Source organism: Nycticebus coucang, chromosome 6 (genome assembly GCF_027406575.1).
Source record: "Nycticebus coucang isolate mNycCou1 chromosome 6, mNycCou1.pri, whole genome shotgun sequence".
In the NCBI taxonomy this organism is placed as follows: Eukaryota; Metazoa; Chordata; class Mammalia; order Primates; family Lorisidae; genus Nycticebus; species Nycticebus coucang.
The window spans coordinates 121,786,667-121,803,771 of NC_069785.1; the positions used below are offsets into that span (position 1 = coordinate 121,786,667).

Sequence of the window (17,105 nt, forward strand, 5' to 3'; positions counted from 1 at the left end):
TGATATGATCGTATATCTGGAAAACACTAAGGATTCTACTACAAACTTCTAGAAATGATCAAGGAATACAGCAATGTCTCTGGCTACAAAATCAACATCCATAAATCTGTAGTCTCTATATATACCAACAATAACCAAGCCGAGAAAACAGTCAAGGACTCTATTCCTTTCACAGTAGTGCCAAAGAAGACGAAATATTTGGGAGTATACCTAACAAAGAACGTGAAAGATCTCTACAAAGAGAACTATGAAACTTTAAAAAAGAAATAGCTGAAGATGTTAACAAATGGAAAAACATACCATGCTCATGGCTAGGAAAAATCAACATCGTTAAAATGTCTATCCTACCCAAAGCAATATATAATGTTAATGCAATTCCTATTAAAGCTCCATTGTCATATTTTAAAGATCTTGAAAAAATAATACTTCGTTTTATATGGAATCAGAAAAAACCTCGAATAGCCAAAACGTTAGTCAGCAATAAAAACAAAGCAGGAGGAATCACGCTACCAGACCTGAGACTGTACTATGAATCGATAGTCTTCAAAACAGCATGGTATTGGCACAAAAACAGAGAAGTAGATGTCTGGAACAGAGTAGAGAACCAAGAGATGAATCCAGCTACTTAACTGTTATTTGATCTTTGACAAGCCAATTAAAAACATTCAGTGGGGAAAAGATTCCCTATTTAACAAATGGTGCTGGGTGAACTGCCTGGCAACCTGTAGAAGATTGAAACTGGACCCACACCTTTCACCATTAACTAAGATAGACTCTCACTGGATAAAAGATTTAAACTTAAGACATGAAACTATAAAAATACTTGAGGAAGGGCGGTGCCTGTAGCTCAGTGAGTAGGGTGCTGGCCCCATATGCCGAGGGTGGCGGGTTCAAACCCAGCCTTGGCCAAAACTGCAACAAAAACAAAATACTTGAAGAAAGTGCAGGGTAAACTCTTGAAGGAATCAGCCTGGGTGAATATTTTATGAAGAGGACTCCTCAGGCAATTGAAGCAGTATCAAAAATACACTACTGGGACCTGATCACCTAAAAAGCTTCTGCACAGCCAAGAACATAGTAAGTAAAGCAAGCAGACAACCCTCAGAATGGGAGAAAATATTTGCAGGTTATACCTCCGATAAAGGTCTAATAACCAGAATCCACAGAGAACTCAAACGTATTAGCAAGAAAAGAACACGTGATCCCATCTCAGGGTGGGCAAGGGACTTGAAGAGAAACCTCTCTAAAGAAGACTGATGCACGATTTACAAACACATGAAAAAAAGCTCATCATCCTTAATCATCAGAGAAATGCAAATCAAAACTACTTTGAGGTATCACCTAACCTCAGTAAGAGTAGCCCACATAACAAAATCCCAAAACCAGACATGTTGGCGTGGATGTGGAGAAAAGGGCACGCTTCTACACTGCTGGTGGGAATGCACACTAATACGTTCCTTCCGGAAGGATGTTTGGAGAATACTCAGAAACCTAAAAATAGACCTGCCATTCGATCCTGTAATTCCTTTACTAGGTTTATACCCAGAAGACCATAAATCACAATATAACAAAGACATCTGTACCAGAATGTTTATTGCAGCCCAATTCATAATTGCTAAGTCATGGAAGAAGCCCAAGTGCCCATCGACCCACGAATGGACTAGCAAATTGTGGTACATGTATACCATGGAATATTATGCAGCCTTAAAGAAAGATGGAGACTTTACCTCTTTCATGTTTACATGGATGGAGCTGGAACATATTCTTCTTAGCAAAGTATCTCAGGAATGGAAGAAAAAGTATCCAATGTACTCAGCCCTACTATGAAGCTAAATTATAGCTTTCACATGAAGACTATAACCCAACTATAGCACAAGACTATGAGGAAAGGGCCAAGGAAGGGGAAGGGAGGGCGGAGGTGAGGCCATGTGGAGGGAGGGTAATGGGTCGGGCCACACCTATGGTGCATCTTAGAATAGGTACAGGTGAAACTTACTAAAGGCAGAATACAAATGTCTACATACAATAACTAAGAAAATGCCATGAAGGCTACACTGAACAGTTTGATGAGAATATTTCAGATTGTATATGAAACCAGCACATTGTACCCCTTGATTGCACTAATGTACACAGCTATGATTTAACAATAAAAAAATAGGAAAAAAAAGAATCGAAAAGCAAATATCCAATGTACTCCATACTAATATGAAGCCAGTAGTAGACATACTAATACACACCCACACAAGAAAAAAACTCAATTTAATTAAGTTGGGAGGATGGAGGAGGAGTAAGGGAGTAGGGGAGGGGAGGAGGGAGAGGTGTGCTCCCATCTAATGGGCACAATGTAAGGGTATATGGCATACCTCCTGGGTGTGGGACACAACTACAACAAAGACCTTCCCTAAGCAACACAAACATTGTAACCTAATCCTTTGTACCCTCATGTTAATTTGAGATTAAAAAAAAAAAATGAATAGGCCAGGCAAGGTGGCTCACACCTATAATGCTCGCACTCTGGGAGGCCGAAGTGGGTAGATTGCCCGAGCTCACAGGTTCAAGACCAACCTGAGCCAAAGTGAGACTCCATCTCTAAAAACAGCTGGGTGTTGTGGTGGGTGCCTGTAGTCCCAGCTACTTGGGAGGCTGATGCAAGAGAATCGCTTGAGCCCAAGTTTGAGGTTACTGTGAGCTGTGACACCAAAGCACTCTACCAAGGGCGACAAAGTGAGACTCTGTCTCCAAAAAAAAAAAAAAAAAGAATCCCCCCTGGGTGGTGCCTGTGGCTCAGTGAGTAGGACAGCGGCCCCATATACTGAGGGTGGTGGGTTCAAAGCCGCCCCGGCCAAACTGCAACAACAAAAAGCAATAGCTGGGTGTTGTGGCGGGTGCCTGTAGTCCCACCTACTTGGGAGGCGGAGGCAGGAGAATCACTTGAGCCCAGGAGTTGGAGGTTGCTGTGAGCTTGATGCCACAGCACTCTACCTGGGATGACAGCTTGAGGCTCTGTCTCAAAAACAAAAAAAACTGCCTGAGCTGTAAAGGTACTTAATATTTGCAGAGGCTAGTTTAGCTCTAGTATTTCCTAGGGGCATACCTTCTTTGTCTATGTTTCTTAACTTAAAAGTTGGAAACAAGGGCGGCGCCTGTGGCTCAGCGAGTGGGGCACTGGCCCCATATACTGAGGGTGGCGGGTTCAGGCCCAGCCCCGGCCAAACTGCAACAACAACAACAAAAATAGCCAGGCGTTGTGGCGGGCGCCTGTAGTCCCAGCTGCTCGGGAGGCTGAGGCAAGAGAATCAGTAAGCCCAAGAGCTGGAGGTTGCTGTGAGCTGTGTGAAGCCAGGGCACTCTACCGAGGGCAGTAAAGTGAGACTCTGTCTCTACAAAACAAAAAAAAAGTTGGAAACAAAAAAGCATAAAGGTAGGCCAGAGGTTCCACCCAGGCACAAATTCAAGGCTGGTTCATTAATTCTTCATTCAGCAGTATTAATGGAATGTCTACTATGAATTAGGAACCATGTCAGGGGCTAGGAATCCACAGAAAAATGTTTCTGCTCCCTCAGAGCTTACAGTATAGCAAGGAAGACAATGTATTAAAGTTGTAATTACACTAAAGCTTATTCCATAGAGTGAAATGGAGGGACCCGCCCAAACAGAACCAACCCGCAAAGGAAGAAATAAACGCCCAACCCAGGAAAGAGGGAACGTGCCAATCCCTGCCCTTCCGACCCTTTAAATTTCCATCTACCTTAACCCACTTGCTGACTTCCTTCTCAGCTCACCCACATCCGGGTGGAAAGATAGGCCGATGTTGCCCACACAGAACCTGGACTCCGTTTCCTTTGGTTCATATTTCGGAATAATCTTTTATTTTTTGGTCTTTGACCTCTCACTATTAGGTACTAACATTGGGGAAATGCAGGATTGCATAGATTTATTCCCAGAGAATAGCTGAAGCTGATTCTCTTCTGTTATCAATACATTTCAGGGCCGTCTCATTAATGCCACCATTTTGAGTTCTCTGGACACAAATGCTTTGCAATGAAACACTTAAAGCAACAAACATTTATTAAGCCCCTACTAGTACGCCATATAGTGTCTGAACATCTCCAAGAGAATTCCAAGGTAAGTTAGCAATGAGGACAAAATTATTTTGAATTGTACATGCCTACATAATACAAATTTAATACTACTTGCCAGCACAGGTAATTTGAAAAATAATTCGCTGTATCTTGAAACTTTATGATCTCAGGATTTTACAGGATTCACAGGTTTTTTGTCAGCAAAATCACCCCCTTTCCCTATCAGTTTCGGAGCCTTGGCTCTGCCAGGTCCGCTGCACACATCACAGGAACGATGAATCGCGTCCACCCTTAAAGGGCCAGCTCCGGGTGCTGGTGTCCAAAACGTTCTGCGCCTATAAACCTAAGCACATCTCTTGCCCCTCCTTATAATCCTGCACGTATTTAGCATTTAGCATACAACCTTTTCAGTAATGACTTTTGCATATGTTATGTCTTTCCCTAAACTGAGGGATCTTTAAGGAAAAGACGCGCACGTCACCCCCAATGCCTACATTCATCATAGAAACAAATTCCCCTCGTAACTGTCGGGGACCGCCTCATTCACCCCGGTGCCCTATTTTCCTCAGACTTTCAGTAATCTGGTTTATTCCACCGGTGGAGAGGGAAGCCAGGTTGGCGGAGTGGAAAGGGAATGGCGTCAGTGTGAGGTCACTGAATGCCATTTCCACACTGCAGTGACAAGAACGCAGGATTGAGGACTGCAGCCTGAGAAAAATAGAGGTCCACGCCGTTCAGACTACAAACAAAAGAGGCCACGAAAGAGAAGAAGGCAGACAACCTGCTGGGGGTGTGACAAGAGCCCTGGGCGCGCAGCACCAGAGCCCGCAGACAGCGAAAGTGGCGATAGGGGGGCCACGCCGAGGCGCCGCAGCGTGGGGGCGGGACTTCCGGAACCATTTGCCTGAGTGGCAGGGGAACCGGAAGTGGAGGCTCTGGTGCTGGGGCCAGAGGAGGGACGCGCCGGAGAGCGGGGCCGCCGGGACCGAGCGAGCGACAGAAGCGCCACCCGCCGACGCCGCAGCCGCTTGGGGCCCGCACGGACCCTCTGCTTGAGTGAGTGCATCCAGGGTCGCCGGGGGCCCGTGGCCTAGACTAGGGGGCGGAAGGGGCGGCGAGGTGTTATTGTGAGAGGCCTGCGACTTCCCCTCCCCCACCCGCCGAGCCCCTCCCCCCACCCCCCGCCGGCCCTTGGGGTGCCTGGCGCGCGCGCGCCTTCTCCGCGGGTCCGGCGTTGGTTCCTCAGCCGCCGGCGTCGCTCGCCTTCCCGGGTCCCCTGGCGCCCAAACCTGTGGATTTCCCTTTGCCGCCGGCCGGCGCGCCCACCGTGGAGGAGCAGCGCGGCGGGGCGCAGCCCTGCCCCCGGGAGTCAGCCCCCTGCAGCCGGCTCCCCGCGCCCGCGGGCGGCGTTCACACCAACTCTCCACCTCCAGCCAGAGCTGTTGCGTGTTCCCTCCTTCCTTGGGGTTGAGCCTCTGACCCTTCTCTCCCCTGGCCTTTTGTTGGAGGCCCAAACCACCTACTCTTTTGTTTTTTTACCGAGCACTTTTCCCTTTCCCTTTTGTTAAAACACTTCCATCTCCTTAGAACTTCTCCGTTATCTACTCTGATGTTTTCGAAAGGCCCGTAGACTGTCAGGATTCAGGAGAGATGGTTTCTTAAAAGGCTGCCAGCCTAGCACCTCATTTTAGGCTCAGAGAGGCCCAAGGTCAGCCAGCCTGTCCGTGGATAGGGTTGGAGGGGTTTCTTTTCCTGGTCCACGTCCATTTCCCGGGCCATGGCCATCTAGTCCACAGGTTTGGTTTGTCTGTTGCATGGTGACTCATTCTGATCTCCATAACGTCCGGGCCAGCGTGGCTTTTTATAATTCATATACAGACCTTAAGAAAACGAGCCGCGTGAAGCTTTGGCTTCTTTGTATAGCTGACCCACGGAGAAAGGAAAGACCACCCGGATCCACCCCAGGACCTCCTTTCATACAGCTTTAAATTGGGAGGGTTTGGGTGAGAGGTAGTGTGGATAAAGATATGGTCTTTGCCTTGTGTGTTCCCTGTAGCTTTTTCTCCAGGCCACATTGTTCTGACATAAAGGTTGCCTCCTTGTGGGGGAGCAGGGGAGGAGTGGGAGATCTTTGTGTTTTAATTTGTTGATTTGGGCATTTGATAATAAATTATGGATGTGCTAGAAGCCAGAGACCCACCCACCAGCCCACAGAGGCTGGGGCATTTAGAGTGAGGCCAGCCTTCCTCTTCAGAATAACCCAACTCCTTCTGAAACAGTGAAGAGTCTTAGGTTTGAGACTCTCATTCTCAATCTTTTAATTCTTAGTTCAGCTTTCTGCCTCCTCTCCTGGTTCACACTTAACACCTAACTCGTCTTGAGAATTTAGAATTCTTTGTTGTTGGAACTGGTTTCTGATTAGATGCACGACACTACCTTGTAGTACTGGTATAAACATCTGGAAATTCTGTTGTTATCCAAGTCCAGGTTAAGTAGAGAAGAAAGAAAATGAAGGAAAATTGTGCAACTCTCCTATTCTTCATCTTCCCAAACAACTCCGTTGAGTGCACAATTAAAGCTTCCCTGGAGTATAGTTTTTCATGATAAATTAATACAACTTTTGTTCTTTGGATCTTTTATTTCCATTCTGCTTGGCTGTTTGTGATCTTAGAAGTTAATCACTTCTACATGGGGATATTATTATGAATTAGTAAGGTGAAATAGATCTCTCCCTGTTGGTATTTTCTTTTTTTTTTTTCTTGGTTCCTGCTTCACCATTCTGAAGATGGCTTTGTTACATTATTGCTCTCTGCTTAAGGCAAGAAGCCCAGAATCACTCAGATTTTTGTTACCTACCACAGACTTCTCTGGATAATTAGTCATTTTTTAAAATTTCTTTCTTTTTTTTTTTTTTGGACAGAGCCTCAAGCTGTTGCCCTGGGTAGAGTGATATGGTATCACAGCTCACAGCAACCTCCAACTCCTGGGCTTACGTGATTCTCTTGCCTCAGCCTCCCAAGTAGCTGGGACTACAGGTGCTCGCCACAATGCCCAGCCATTTACTTATAGTTGTCGTTGCTGTTTGGTAGGCCCTGGGCCGGATTTGAACCTGCCTGCTCTGGTGTATGTGGCTGGCGCCTTAGCTGCTTGAGCTATAAGCGCCAAGCCTTTTAATTCGTTTTTTTTTCATATGTCTGTGAGAGTAGCTCATTCGGTTCATTCCTGTAATCCCAGCACTTTGGGAGGCTGAAGTGGGAGGATTGCTTGAAGCCAGGAGTTAAAGATCAGCCTGGCCAACATAGCAAGACTCCATCTCTTAGGCCAGGCTCCATGACTTACACCTGTAATCCTAGCATTCTGGGAGGCCGAGGAGGGTGGATAGCTTGAGCTCACAAGTTTGAGACCAGCCTGAGCAAGTGACACCCCCGTCTCAACTAAAAATGAAAAACTGAGGCAAGAGGATCTCCCGAGCCCAAGAGTTTGAGGTTGCTGTGAGCTATGACACCACGGCACTCCTTTAAGGGCAACAGAAAGACTCCCATCTCAATACACACAAAGAAAAGCCAGGCCTGGTGGCTAGTGCCTATAGTCCCAGTTACTTGGCTTGGGAGGCTAAAATGAGAGGACCACTGGAGACCAGGAATTCAAGGCTGCACTCCCAGTGAGGGCAATAGAATGTGAGGCCCTTTAAAAAAAAAAAAGAAAGAAAAGAAAAGAAATCAGCAGTTTATCCCCCTTCGAAATTGTCAGTCTGTTTTTTTTGTTTGTTTTGAGACAGAATCTCATTCTGTTACCCAGGCTAGAGTGCCATGGCATGAGCCTAGCTCACGCAATCTCAAACTTCTGGTTTCAAGTTATTCTTCTGCCTTAGCCTCCGGAGTAGCTGGAACTATAGACAGATGCCTGCCACATCTAAAAATAGACTAATTTTTCTATTTTTAGTAGAGATGGGGTCTCCCTCTTGCTCAAGCTGGTCTCAAATTTCTGAGCTCAAGGGATCCTTCCCCCTTGGCCTCCCAGAGTGCTAGGATTACAGGCGTGTGCTTGCTCTTAAAGATGAAATTATCTGAGTTTGTAGCTCAGTTTTTCTCTTTCTGGTGTTTAAAAATGTTACTAAGCTACAAGCATCAGTAAAACAGTGAAAGCTACTTTGTATTGTAAGATTTTGATTTGGCAGAATAATACAAAATCCAAGTGTTTGAGGCACAAAGAAACAAATTTTCATTCAGATACTTTGCTGTTCTGGAGGAAGAAGGATGACTTTGTATGTGTAGTTAAAGGGGAAAAAAGACTACTTGGAAATATTTTGCCATCTTCCCCCAATTATACTTGCCTTGTAGCTTCAGCTAACTGGCATTTTGTTTTTTTAACTATATACCTTTTTTATTTGACCACGAGGAAATTAAGGGTTGAGATGGAAGTATTTAGCTCAGGCTATCAAATGTCATTAAATTTGGGCAGTAATAATAGTAAATACAAGTGAAATAACTTAGTAAATTAGAATGTATTGTTGTTTCTGTAGTCTTTTTTATGTAGAATATAACATCATTTGCTGAAGAGCAACGAGTTTTAGAGGCATATCATTTACCCTAGTTCCAAAACATAGCTCTCCTAATTACCAGCTCTGCTGTTACAAAGCAGGTTCCTTAGGTCTCTCTCAGTTTTATTTAAATAACAAAGGCTTAGTGCAAGATCTTGCAAATGGCAAGTGCTTTTTTTTTTTTTGAGAGGAGCCGCAGGCTTTCACCCTGGGTAGAGTGCGGTGGCATTACAGCTCACAGCAACCTCCAATTCCTGGGCTCAAGCGATTCTCCTGCCTCTACCTCCCAAGTAGCTGGGACTACAGGCACCCGCCACAATGCTCAGCTATTTTTGGTTGCAGCCGTCATTGTTTTTTGGCGTCCCGGGCTGGATTCGAACCCGCCAGCTCAGCTGTATGTGGCTGGCGCCTTAGCCACTTGAGCCACAGACGCTGAGCCAAAATGACAAGTTCTTAATAAATATTAATTATTTATTAAGTTGTTTTAGATCAGTTATTTATCTGTTCGATGAACTCTGAAAATATAGATCTGTAAGTTGAATTGCAGATAGGAAGACATCTTCTGATTTATGTAGACTATTAGTCTTTTTTTTTTTGAGACAGTCTCAGAGTGCCCTGGCATCATAGCAACCTCAAGCTCTTGGGCTCAACTGATTCTCTTGCCTCAGCCTCCCAAGTAGTTGGGACTACAGGTACCCACCACAACGCCCGGCTGTTTTTGTTTGTTTATTTGTTAGTTTAGAGACAGAGTCTCATTTTATTGCCGTTGGTAGAGTGCTGTGGTGTCACAGCTCACAGCAACCTCCAACTTCTGGGCTTAGGTGATTCTCTTTGTCTCAGCCTCCTGAATAGCTGGGACTATGGGCGCCCACCACAACTCTCGGCTATTTTTTTGTTGCAGTTTGGCCCGGGTCAGATTTGAACCCCCCACCCTCGGTATGTGGGGCTGGCACACTACCCACTGAGCCACAGGTGCTGCCCAGCGCCCAGCTATTTTTAGAGACAAGGTCTCACTCCGGCTCAGCCTGGTCTCAAATATGTGAGCTCAGGCAGTCCTCTCATCTTGCCCTCCCAGAGTGCTAGGATTACAGGCATGAGTCACTGCGCCAGGATACAGTCTCCAAATTTTTAAACCTTTCTGTATGGCTATTTGTTTTAACCCCTTAAATTTTTTTTTTTTTTTCTTTACACATCCGTCTTTTAATTTTCCCATAACTTACCTATGTATCTATCTATTTATTTATTTGAGACAGAGTCTCATATTGTCCTCGGTAGAGTGCATGGCATCACAGCTCACAGCAACCTCCAACTCTTGAGCTTACGTGATTCTCTTGCCTCAGTCTCCCAAGTAGATGGGAGTACAGTTGCCTGCCCAGCGCCTGGCTTTTTTTGTTGTTGCAGTTGTCATTGTTGTTTGAACCTGCCAGCCTCAGTGTATGTAACCACTGTGCTATGGGCGATGAGCCTCCTGTGCCTTTTATAGACACTGAAACGTCAGTTACCATTGTCTTACTGAAGGTATACAAATTAATCTTGCCGTTATTCCTGTTTCTTATATTTTATATTGATGTTTTTAAGCTTTTTTTTTTTCTTTCTTTTTTTCTTTTTTTAAATTCTGTCTTGAATGTTTTCTGGGTAAAATGGTTAGCTACAAGACTCCCTTTAGGGAGTCAGCCTGAACTGATTTGTGATCAGTGGGCCAGAGCTGACATCACTGGGGTCAGGCAAACCTAATTTCATATCCCCTTCAGACATTCACTGTTGGCGGCACCTGTGGCTTAAAGGAGTAGGGTGCTGGCCAATATACTGCAAAACAAACAAAAAAGACATTCACTGTCCAAAATACCTAAATCCCCTAATTCCTTTTTTTTTTTTTTTTTTTTTTGGAGAGAGAGCCTCAAGCTGTTGCCCTGCGTGGGGTTCCATGGCATCATAGTTCATAGCAACCTCTCACGCCTGGACTTAAGCAATTCTCCTGCTTCCGCCTCCCAAGTAGCTGGGACTACAGGCGCCTGCCACAACGGCTGGCTGTTAGTTTTGGTTGCAGCCGTCATTGTTTGGCAGGCCTGGGCTGGATTTGAACCCACCAGCTCAGGTATGTGGCTGGCGCCTTACCTGCTTGAGCCACAGCCGCTGAGCCAAAATCCCTATTATTGTTTTTTTTTTGTTTTTTTTTTAATTTTGCAGTATTTTTGTGAGGATTGGAGGTGGTTTGTACGAAACGTAGAGCATATATAGGCTTTCATAAGTAGCTACTATTTTCTGATCCTTAAAAGTTTTAGTAATCTAAAGAACATCAACCTAGGGTGTGGGTGATAGTTTACATTTTCTTTTTTCCTTTTTTTCGGAGGGTGGGAGACAGTCTCACTCTTACTGTCGCTCTGGGTAGAGTGCCATAGTATCATCATAGCTCACGGCTGCCTCAAACTCTTGGGCCCAAGCGATCCTCTGGCCTCAGTTTTTAAATTTTTTTTAGAAGAGACAGAGTCTCAACTCTTGCTCGAACTCCTGAGTTTGAGCAGTCTACCTGCCTTGGTCTCCCATAGTGCTTAGGTTTATAGGCATGAGCCACCACACCAGGCTGATATTTCACATTTTCAGTCAGATATTGGCTTACACCTTAGCCTAATTTTTTTAGATCTGGTGTCATTTAGAACAGAGATAATTTGTTTGTTAACTAGCATTAATGCTGTTTGCTTCTGTAATTTATTTTTTATGACCGAAGGAATGCTTTCATGGTTAGGGATTGATACTTTGTGATTGTGAAGAACTATTACTCTGGCAATGCAGTGTTTTATGTTCTTAGTAAATTTATACTGAATGAATGTGACTCTGAGACTGCTTATCTATACATATTTGAAGATGGCAAGGAAAGGAAAACATTGCAGATATAGAAGGTGGCCTCCTTTTTCTGTAAGTTAAAAAGAATCCAGATTTTTCTCTTTTTTATCATTGTTTACATTTCATACCTAGTGGTTCTGATGTGTATTCTCCAGAGTTGATTAAAAATTGTCTGATTTCTTATGTCTTTCTAGAAGATTGGCATTTCTTTTTTTTTTTTTTTTTTTTTTTTGTGGTTTTGGCCGGGGCCGTGTTTGAACCCGCCACCTCCGGCATATGGGACTGGTACCCTACTCCTTGAGCCACAGGTGCCGCCCAAGATTGGCATTTCTAATATTGCTGAATTTCACTTATTTCTTCTTCCCTACTATCAGATGACATATTTGGGCTCATCATTACTAAACATTTTTTTTTTTTTTTTTGTAGAGACAGAGTCTCACTTTATGGCCCTCGGTAGAGTGCCGTGGCCTCACACAGCTCACAGCAACCTCCAACTCCTGGGCTTAAGCAATTCTCTTGCCTCAGCCTCCTGAGTAGCAGGGACTACAGGCGCCCGCCACAACACCCGGCTATTTTTTTGGTTGCAGTTTGGCTGGGGCTGGGTCTGAACCCACCACCCTCGGTATATGGGGCCGGTGCCCCACTGACTGAGCCACAGACGCCGCCCCATTACTAAAATTTTCTAAAAATTTTCTATTAAAAGTAATAAAAATAGGCCAGTTGTGGTGGGTCACACCTGTAATCTCAGCACTTGGGGAGGCTAAGGCGAAAGGATCTCTTGAGGCTAGGCATTTGACATCAGCCTGGACAATATAGGGAGATCCTGTGTCTATAAAACATAGAAAATTTAGCAGACATGGGAACACATGGCTGTATAGTTCTTCTAGCTACTTGGGAGGCTGAGCCAGGAGGATTAATTGCTTGAGCCCAGGAGTTTGAGGTTGTAGTGAGCTGATTGCACTAGTGCACGCCATCCAGCTGAGGTGACAAAGTGAGACTCCATGTTTAAAAACAAGTATAATAGGCCGGGTACAGTGGCTCTTGCCTGTAATCTTAGCACTTTGGGAGACTGAGGTGGGTGGATTGAGCTCAGGAGTTTAAGACCAGCCAGAGCAAGAGTAAGACCCCGTCTATACTAAAAGCAGACAAACTACCTGGGCATAGTAGCACAGGCCTGTAGTCCCTGCTGATAGGGAGGCTGAGGCAAAAGGATTGCTTAAGCCCAAAAGTTTGAGGCTCCTGCCTATAATCCTAGCACTCTGGGAGGCCAAGGTGTGTGGATTGCCTAAGCTCACAGGTTTGAAACCAGCCTGAACCTAAGTGAGACTTTGTCTGTAAAAATAGCCAGGCGTAGTAGCGCACACCTATAGTCCCAGCTACTTGAGAGGCTGAGGCAAGAGAATCACTTAAGCCCAAGAGTTGGCGGTTGCTGTGAGCTGTGACACCATGGCACTCTACCAAGGGCAACAAAGTGAGAGTCTGTCACAAAAAATAAGCCCAAAAGTTTGACATTGCTTTGTGCTATGATGCCACCACATTCTACCTAGGGCAACACAGTGAGACTCTGTCTCAAAAAAATATAAAGTGGAAGGAAAAAATACCTAGAAATGTTTGTCAAAAACTAGTGCCAAGGCTTGGTGCCTGTAGCTCAACAGCTAGTGCACTGGCCACATACACTGGGGCTGATGGGTTCGAACCCACCTGGGCCTGCCAAACAATGACAACTACAAGAAAAAAATAGCGGGGTGTTGTGGCGGGCTCACCTATAGTGCCAGCTACTAGAGAGGATGAGGTAAGAGCATCACTTAAGTCCAAGAATTTTAGGCTGCTGTGAGCTGTGATGCTATAGCACTCTACTGAGGGTGACACAGTGAGACTCTGTCTCAAAAAAAAAAAAAAGAAAAGAAAACCGTGCCAAAGCCTATGACTAATTTTACCATAATTTATGCTCTAGTTATTTGTGTGTTCAGTAACCAATGGATTCTAATCATGCTGATGTATTTCTGTTCTTTTTTAAATATATATATATATATATTTTTTTTTTGTAGAGACAGAGTCTCACTTTATGGCCCTCGGTAGAGTGCCATGGCATCACACAGCTCACAGCAACCTCCAACTCCTGGGCTTAAGCGATTCTCTTGCCTCAGCCTCCCGAGTAGCTGGGACTACAGGCTCCCGCCACAACGCCCAGCTATTTTTTGGTTGCAGTTCAGCCGGGCCGGGTTTGAATCCCCCATCCTTGGTATATGGGGCCGGCGCCTTACCAACTGAGCCACAGGCGCCGCCCTCTTTCTCACTGTGTTGCCCTTGGTAGAGAGCTGTGGTGTCACAGCTTACAGCAGCCTCAAACTCTAGGGCTTAAGCAATTCTCTTGCCTTAGGCCTCCAAGTAGTATAGTATTTTTTAATATGTAACTTTTTATTTATTTATTTTTTTTTTTTTTTAAGAGACAGAGTTTCACTTTGTTGCCCTCAGTAGAGAGCTGTAGCGGCACAGCTCACAGCAACCTCCAGCTCTTGGGCTTAGGCGATTCTTTTGCCTCAGCCTCCAGAGCAGCTGAGACAACAGGCGCCCGCCAAAACGCCTGGCTATTTTTTGTTGCAGTTTGGCCTGGGCCGGGTTCGAACCCGCCACCCGCCACCCTCCGTATATGGGGCTGGCACCCTACTCACTGAGCCACAGGCGCTGCCCCTAATACGTAACTCTTAACAGTCTAAAAGTCTCTAATGTAGATTTCATTGTACCGTGTCTAATTCCTTGTGTCATTTGGTACTTAGAGTAACATAATCATGAAAAACCAGGAGTAAAATATATACTTGAAGATTTTAAAATGTAATGCACTGTTCCTAAGTGATATTCAAACCTGTATGGAAATGTAGTGATGCTATATTTATACAACTCAAGCAGTTATGTCCTTGAATTCATGAAAATAAACCCCAGTTGTTTTGTTCCTAGGCAAAATCACAGTGAAACTTAAGTTATTATTTAAAACCTGACAGGTAATATTTAGGTAAGTAGTAACAAACATTCTTGTTAATAAATGAAACATAACATAGACATTTTTCCTCAGGTATAGAATGAGCCAAGGAGACTCAAATCCAGCAGCTATCCCACATGCAGCGGAAGATATTCAAGGAGATGACAGATGGATGTCTCAGGTAAAAGGAAGTACATATATTTTATTCACATGAGATGAATCCCTTCAAAAGCTTTTTTTATTTTGAAGTAATTTCAAAATTACATAAATAGTACAAAAATTTTAGAATTCCCTGTGTTCTTTACCTAGACTCATCAGTTAACATTTTGCTATATTTGCATAATTACTGTGTCTGTCTTTATACATATATATCAATATGATGTTTCTTGAAAGTTGCACTCACCATTTATTTACGTCTGAATATTTCAGCATGTTTTCTAAGAAGAACATTTGCTTATTTAATATTGATATAATAACATTACCTAATTCAAAAACTATATTCGAAGTTCTCCAGTTGTCCCAGTAATGTCCTTGGTATCAATTTCTTCCCAGTCCAGGATCATACATTTAATTTAGTTGTCATATTTCGATTTTCTTGTAATCTAAAATGTATCTTAGCCTTTATTTATTTTTCTTAACATTGATGGTCTAGAAGACTACAGGGCATTTTATTTTGTAGAATGTTCCTCAATTTGAGTTTGTCTTTTTCCTCATAGTCAAGATTCAGATTATAGACACTCTGAAAGTTACAGACTTATGTACAACCCAGACTTTTGCAAAGTAAGGCCTCAAGTTACAAACATGTATAACTTATGTATAACTTGCAAGTATGAACAGAGGCTATTACAGATGATAGGTAAATGTACTTTTCACAATTTACATTCAAATTTAGCTCAAGAAGAAACCTACAGAACCTATCTTGTTCATAACCTGGGGTCTGCCTGAATTTTGGGGAGGAATATAAGTGATGTGATACGTCCTCAGCACATCATGCACAAGACATGTAATGTTGGTTTGTCTCATTGGTGATATTAACTTTGATCTTTGGTTCAGGTGGGATTGACCTTAACCAATTTTTATTATTTAACATAGTATGGGTTCATAGGTTCTTATTTAGTAATTCAAAATTAATTTTTTTTTTTAATTTTGTATAGAGATGGATCTTGTTCCATTGCCCAGACTGGAGTGTAATGGGCATTTGCCTGAGTGATCATTGCTTACAGCAGCTTTGAACTCAGTTCTTCTGCCTCAGTCTCTGGAATAGCTGGGACATCAGGCACATGCTGCCATGCCCAGCTGTTAATTTCATATTTTGAATCTTAAATTGTTTCTCATCTGTAGCAAGTGGAAATCGCTTCAAGCTGGCCTCTGTCTTCTTGTCATGTTCATTGTTTTTCTAGCACTGTTTTCTTTTCTAATAGTCTTAACTTCTTCATCTGTTTCCAACTATATTACCTCTTTGAAGTAATAACTTCTATGTAAGCCCCCAAAGTTTACTGTTTTGGCATTTAGTGATTCTACTTATACTCTTTATAGTTGTATAGTATTCTCTTTCCGCTTTTTTCTTTCTAGACTTAAAAATTAGTCTCTCAGGGCGGCGCCTGTGGCTCAGTCGGTAGGGCGCCGGCCCCATATACCGAGGGTGGCGGGTTCAAACCCGGCCCCGGCCAAACTGCAACCAAAAAATAGCCAGGCGTTGTGGCGGGCGCCTGTAGTCCCAGCAACTCGGGAGGCTGAGGCAAGAGAATCGCTTAAGCTCAGAAGTTGGAGGTTGCTGTGAGCTTTGTGAGGCCAGAGCACTCTACTGAGGGCCATAAAGTGAGACTCTGTCTCTACAAAAAAAAAAATTAGTCTCTCAGTCAGTTGTGCTGGCTCATGCCTATAATCCTAGCAATCTGGGAGGCCAAGGCAGGTGGGTTGCTTTTGAGCTCAGAAGTTCAAGACCAGCCTAAGCAAGAGTAAGACCTCATTTCTAAAAGTAGTTGGCCAGGTCGAGTGCAGTGGCTCAACGCTTGTATCCCTAGCACTCTGGAAGGCCAAGGCCAGTGGATCGCTTAAGCTCATGAGTTCAAGACCACCCTGAGCAAAAGTGAGACCCTGTCTCTACTAAAACAAACAAAACAAAATAAAAAAAAAACACTTGAGGCAAAAGAATCGCTTGAGCCCAAGTTGGAGGTTGTTGTGAGCTATGATACCATGGAACTCTACCCAGGGCAATACCTCGAGACTCTGTCTCAAAAAAGAAAAAAAAAAATAGCTGGGCATTGTAGTGGGCACTTGTAGTCCTGCTCAAGAGGATTGCTTGAGCCCAACAGTGTGAGGTTACTGTGAGCAATGATACCACAGTACTCTGTGCAACAGAATAAGACTCTGTCTCAAAAAAATATATAATAATAATTAGTCTATGAACTGGCTTATGAGTGGCAATATTATTTTGAACTGTTCTTGCATGGATCAAATGCTTGGTTATTCTGACTTAAATTTCCTATTTCATTTATATTTTCAAAATTAAGTATTCAGAAGTACTTTGAACCAGTTATGGCAGCATGTACCTGTAGTCCCAGCTACTTGGGAGGCTAAGGTGGAAGGATTGCCTGAGCCCAGGCATTTGGCATTTGAGGCCAAAGTGGGCAATAAAGAGAAACTCTGTTTCTAAAAAAAAGAA

The 17,105-nt window shown here is 43.8% G+C and overlaps 1 protein-coding gene across 1 annotated transcript in view; it reads left to right on the forward strand.

Annotated features, from left to right (window-relative positions):
- The first annotated feature begins 4,984 nt into the window (after nucleotides 1-4,984).
- PAFAH1B2 (platelet activating factor acetylhydrolase 1b catalytic subunit 2) overlaps nucleotides 4,985-17,105 on the forward strand; it is a 33,459-nt gene continuing 21,338 nt past the window's right edge. The window contains exons 1-2 of the mRNA XM_053593269.1: nucleotides 4,985-5,138; nucleotides 14,534-14,621. Of these exons, the coding sequence (XP_053449244.1) occupies nucleotides 14,541-14,621 (81 nt within the window). The 5' untranslated portion in view covers nucleotides 4,985-5,138; nucleotides 14,534-14,540. The remainder of the gene's footprint in view (nucleotides 5,139-14,533; nucleotides 14,622-17,105) is intronic.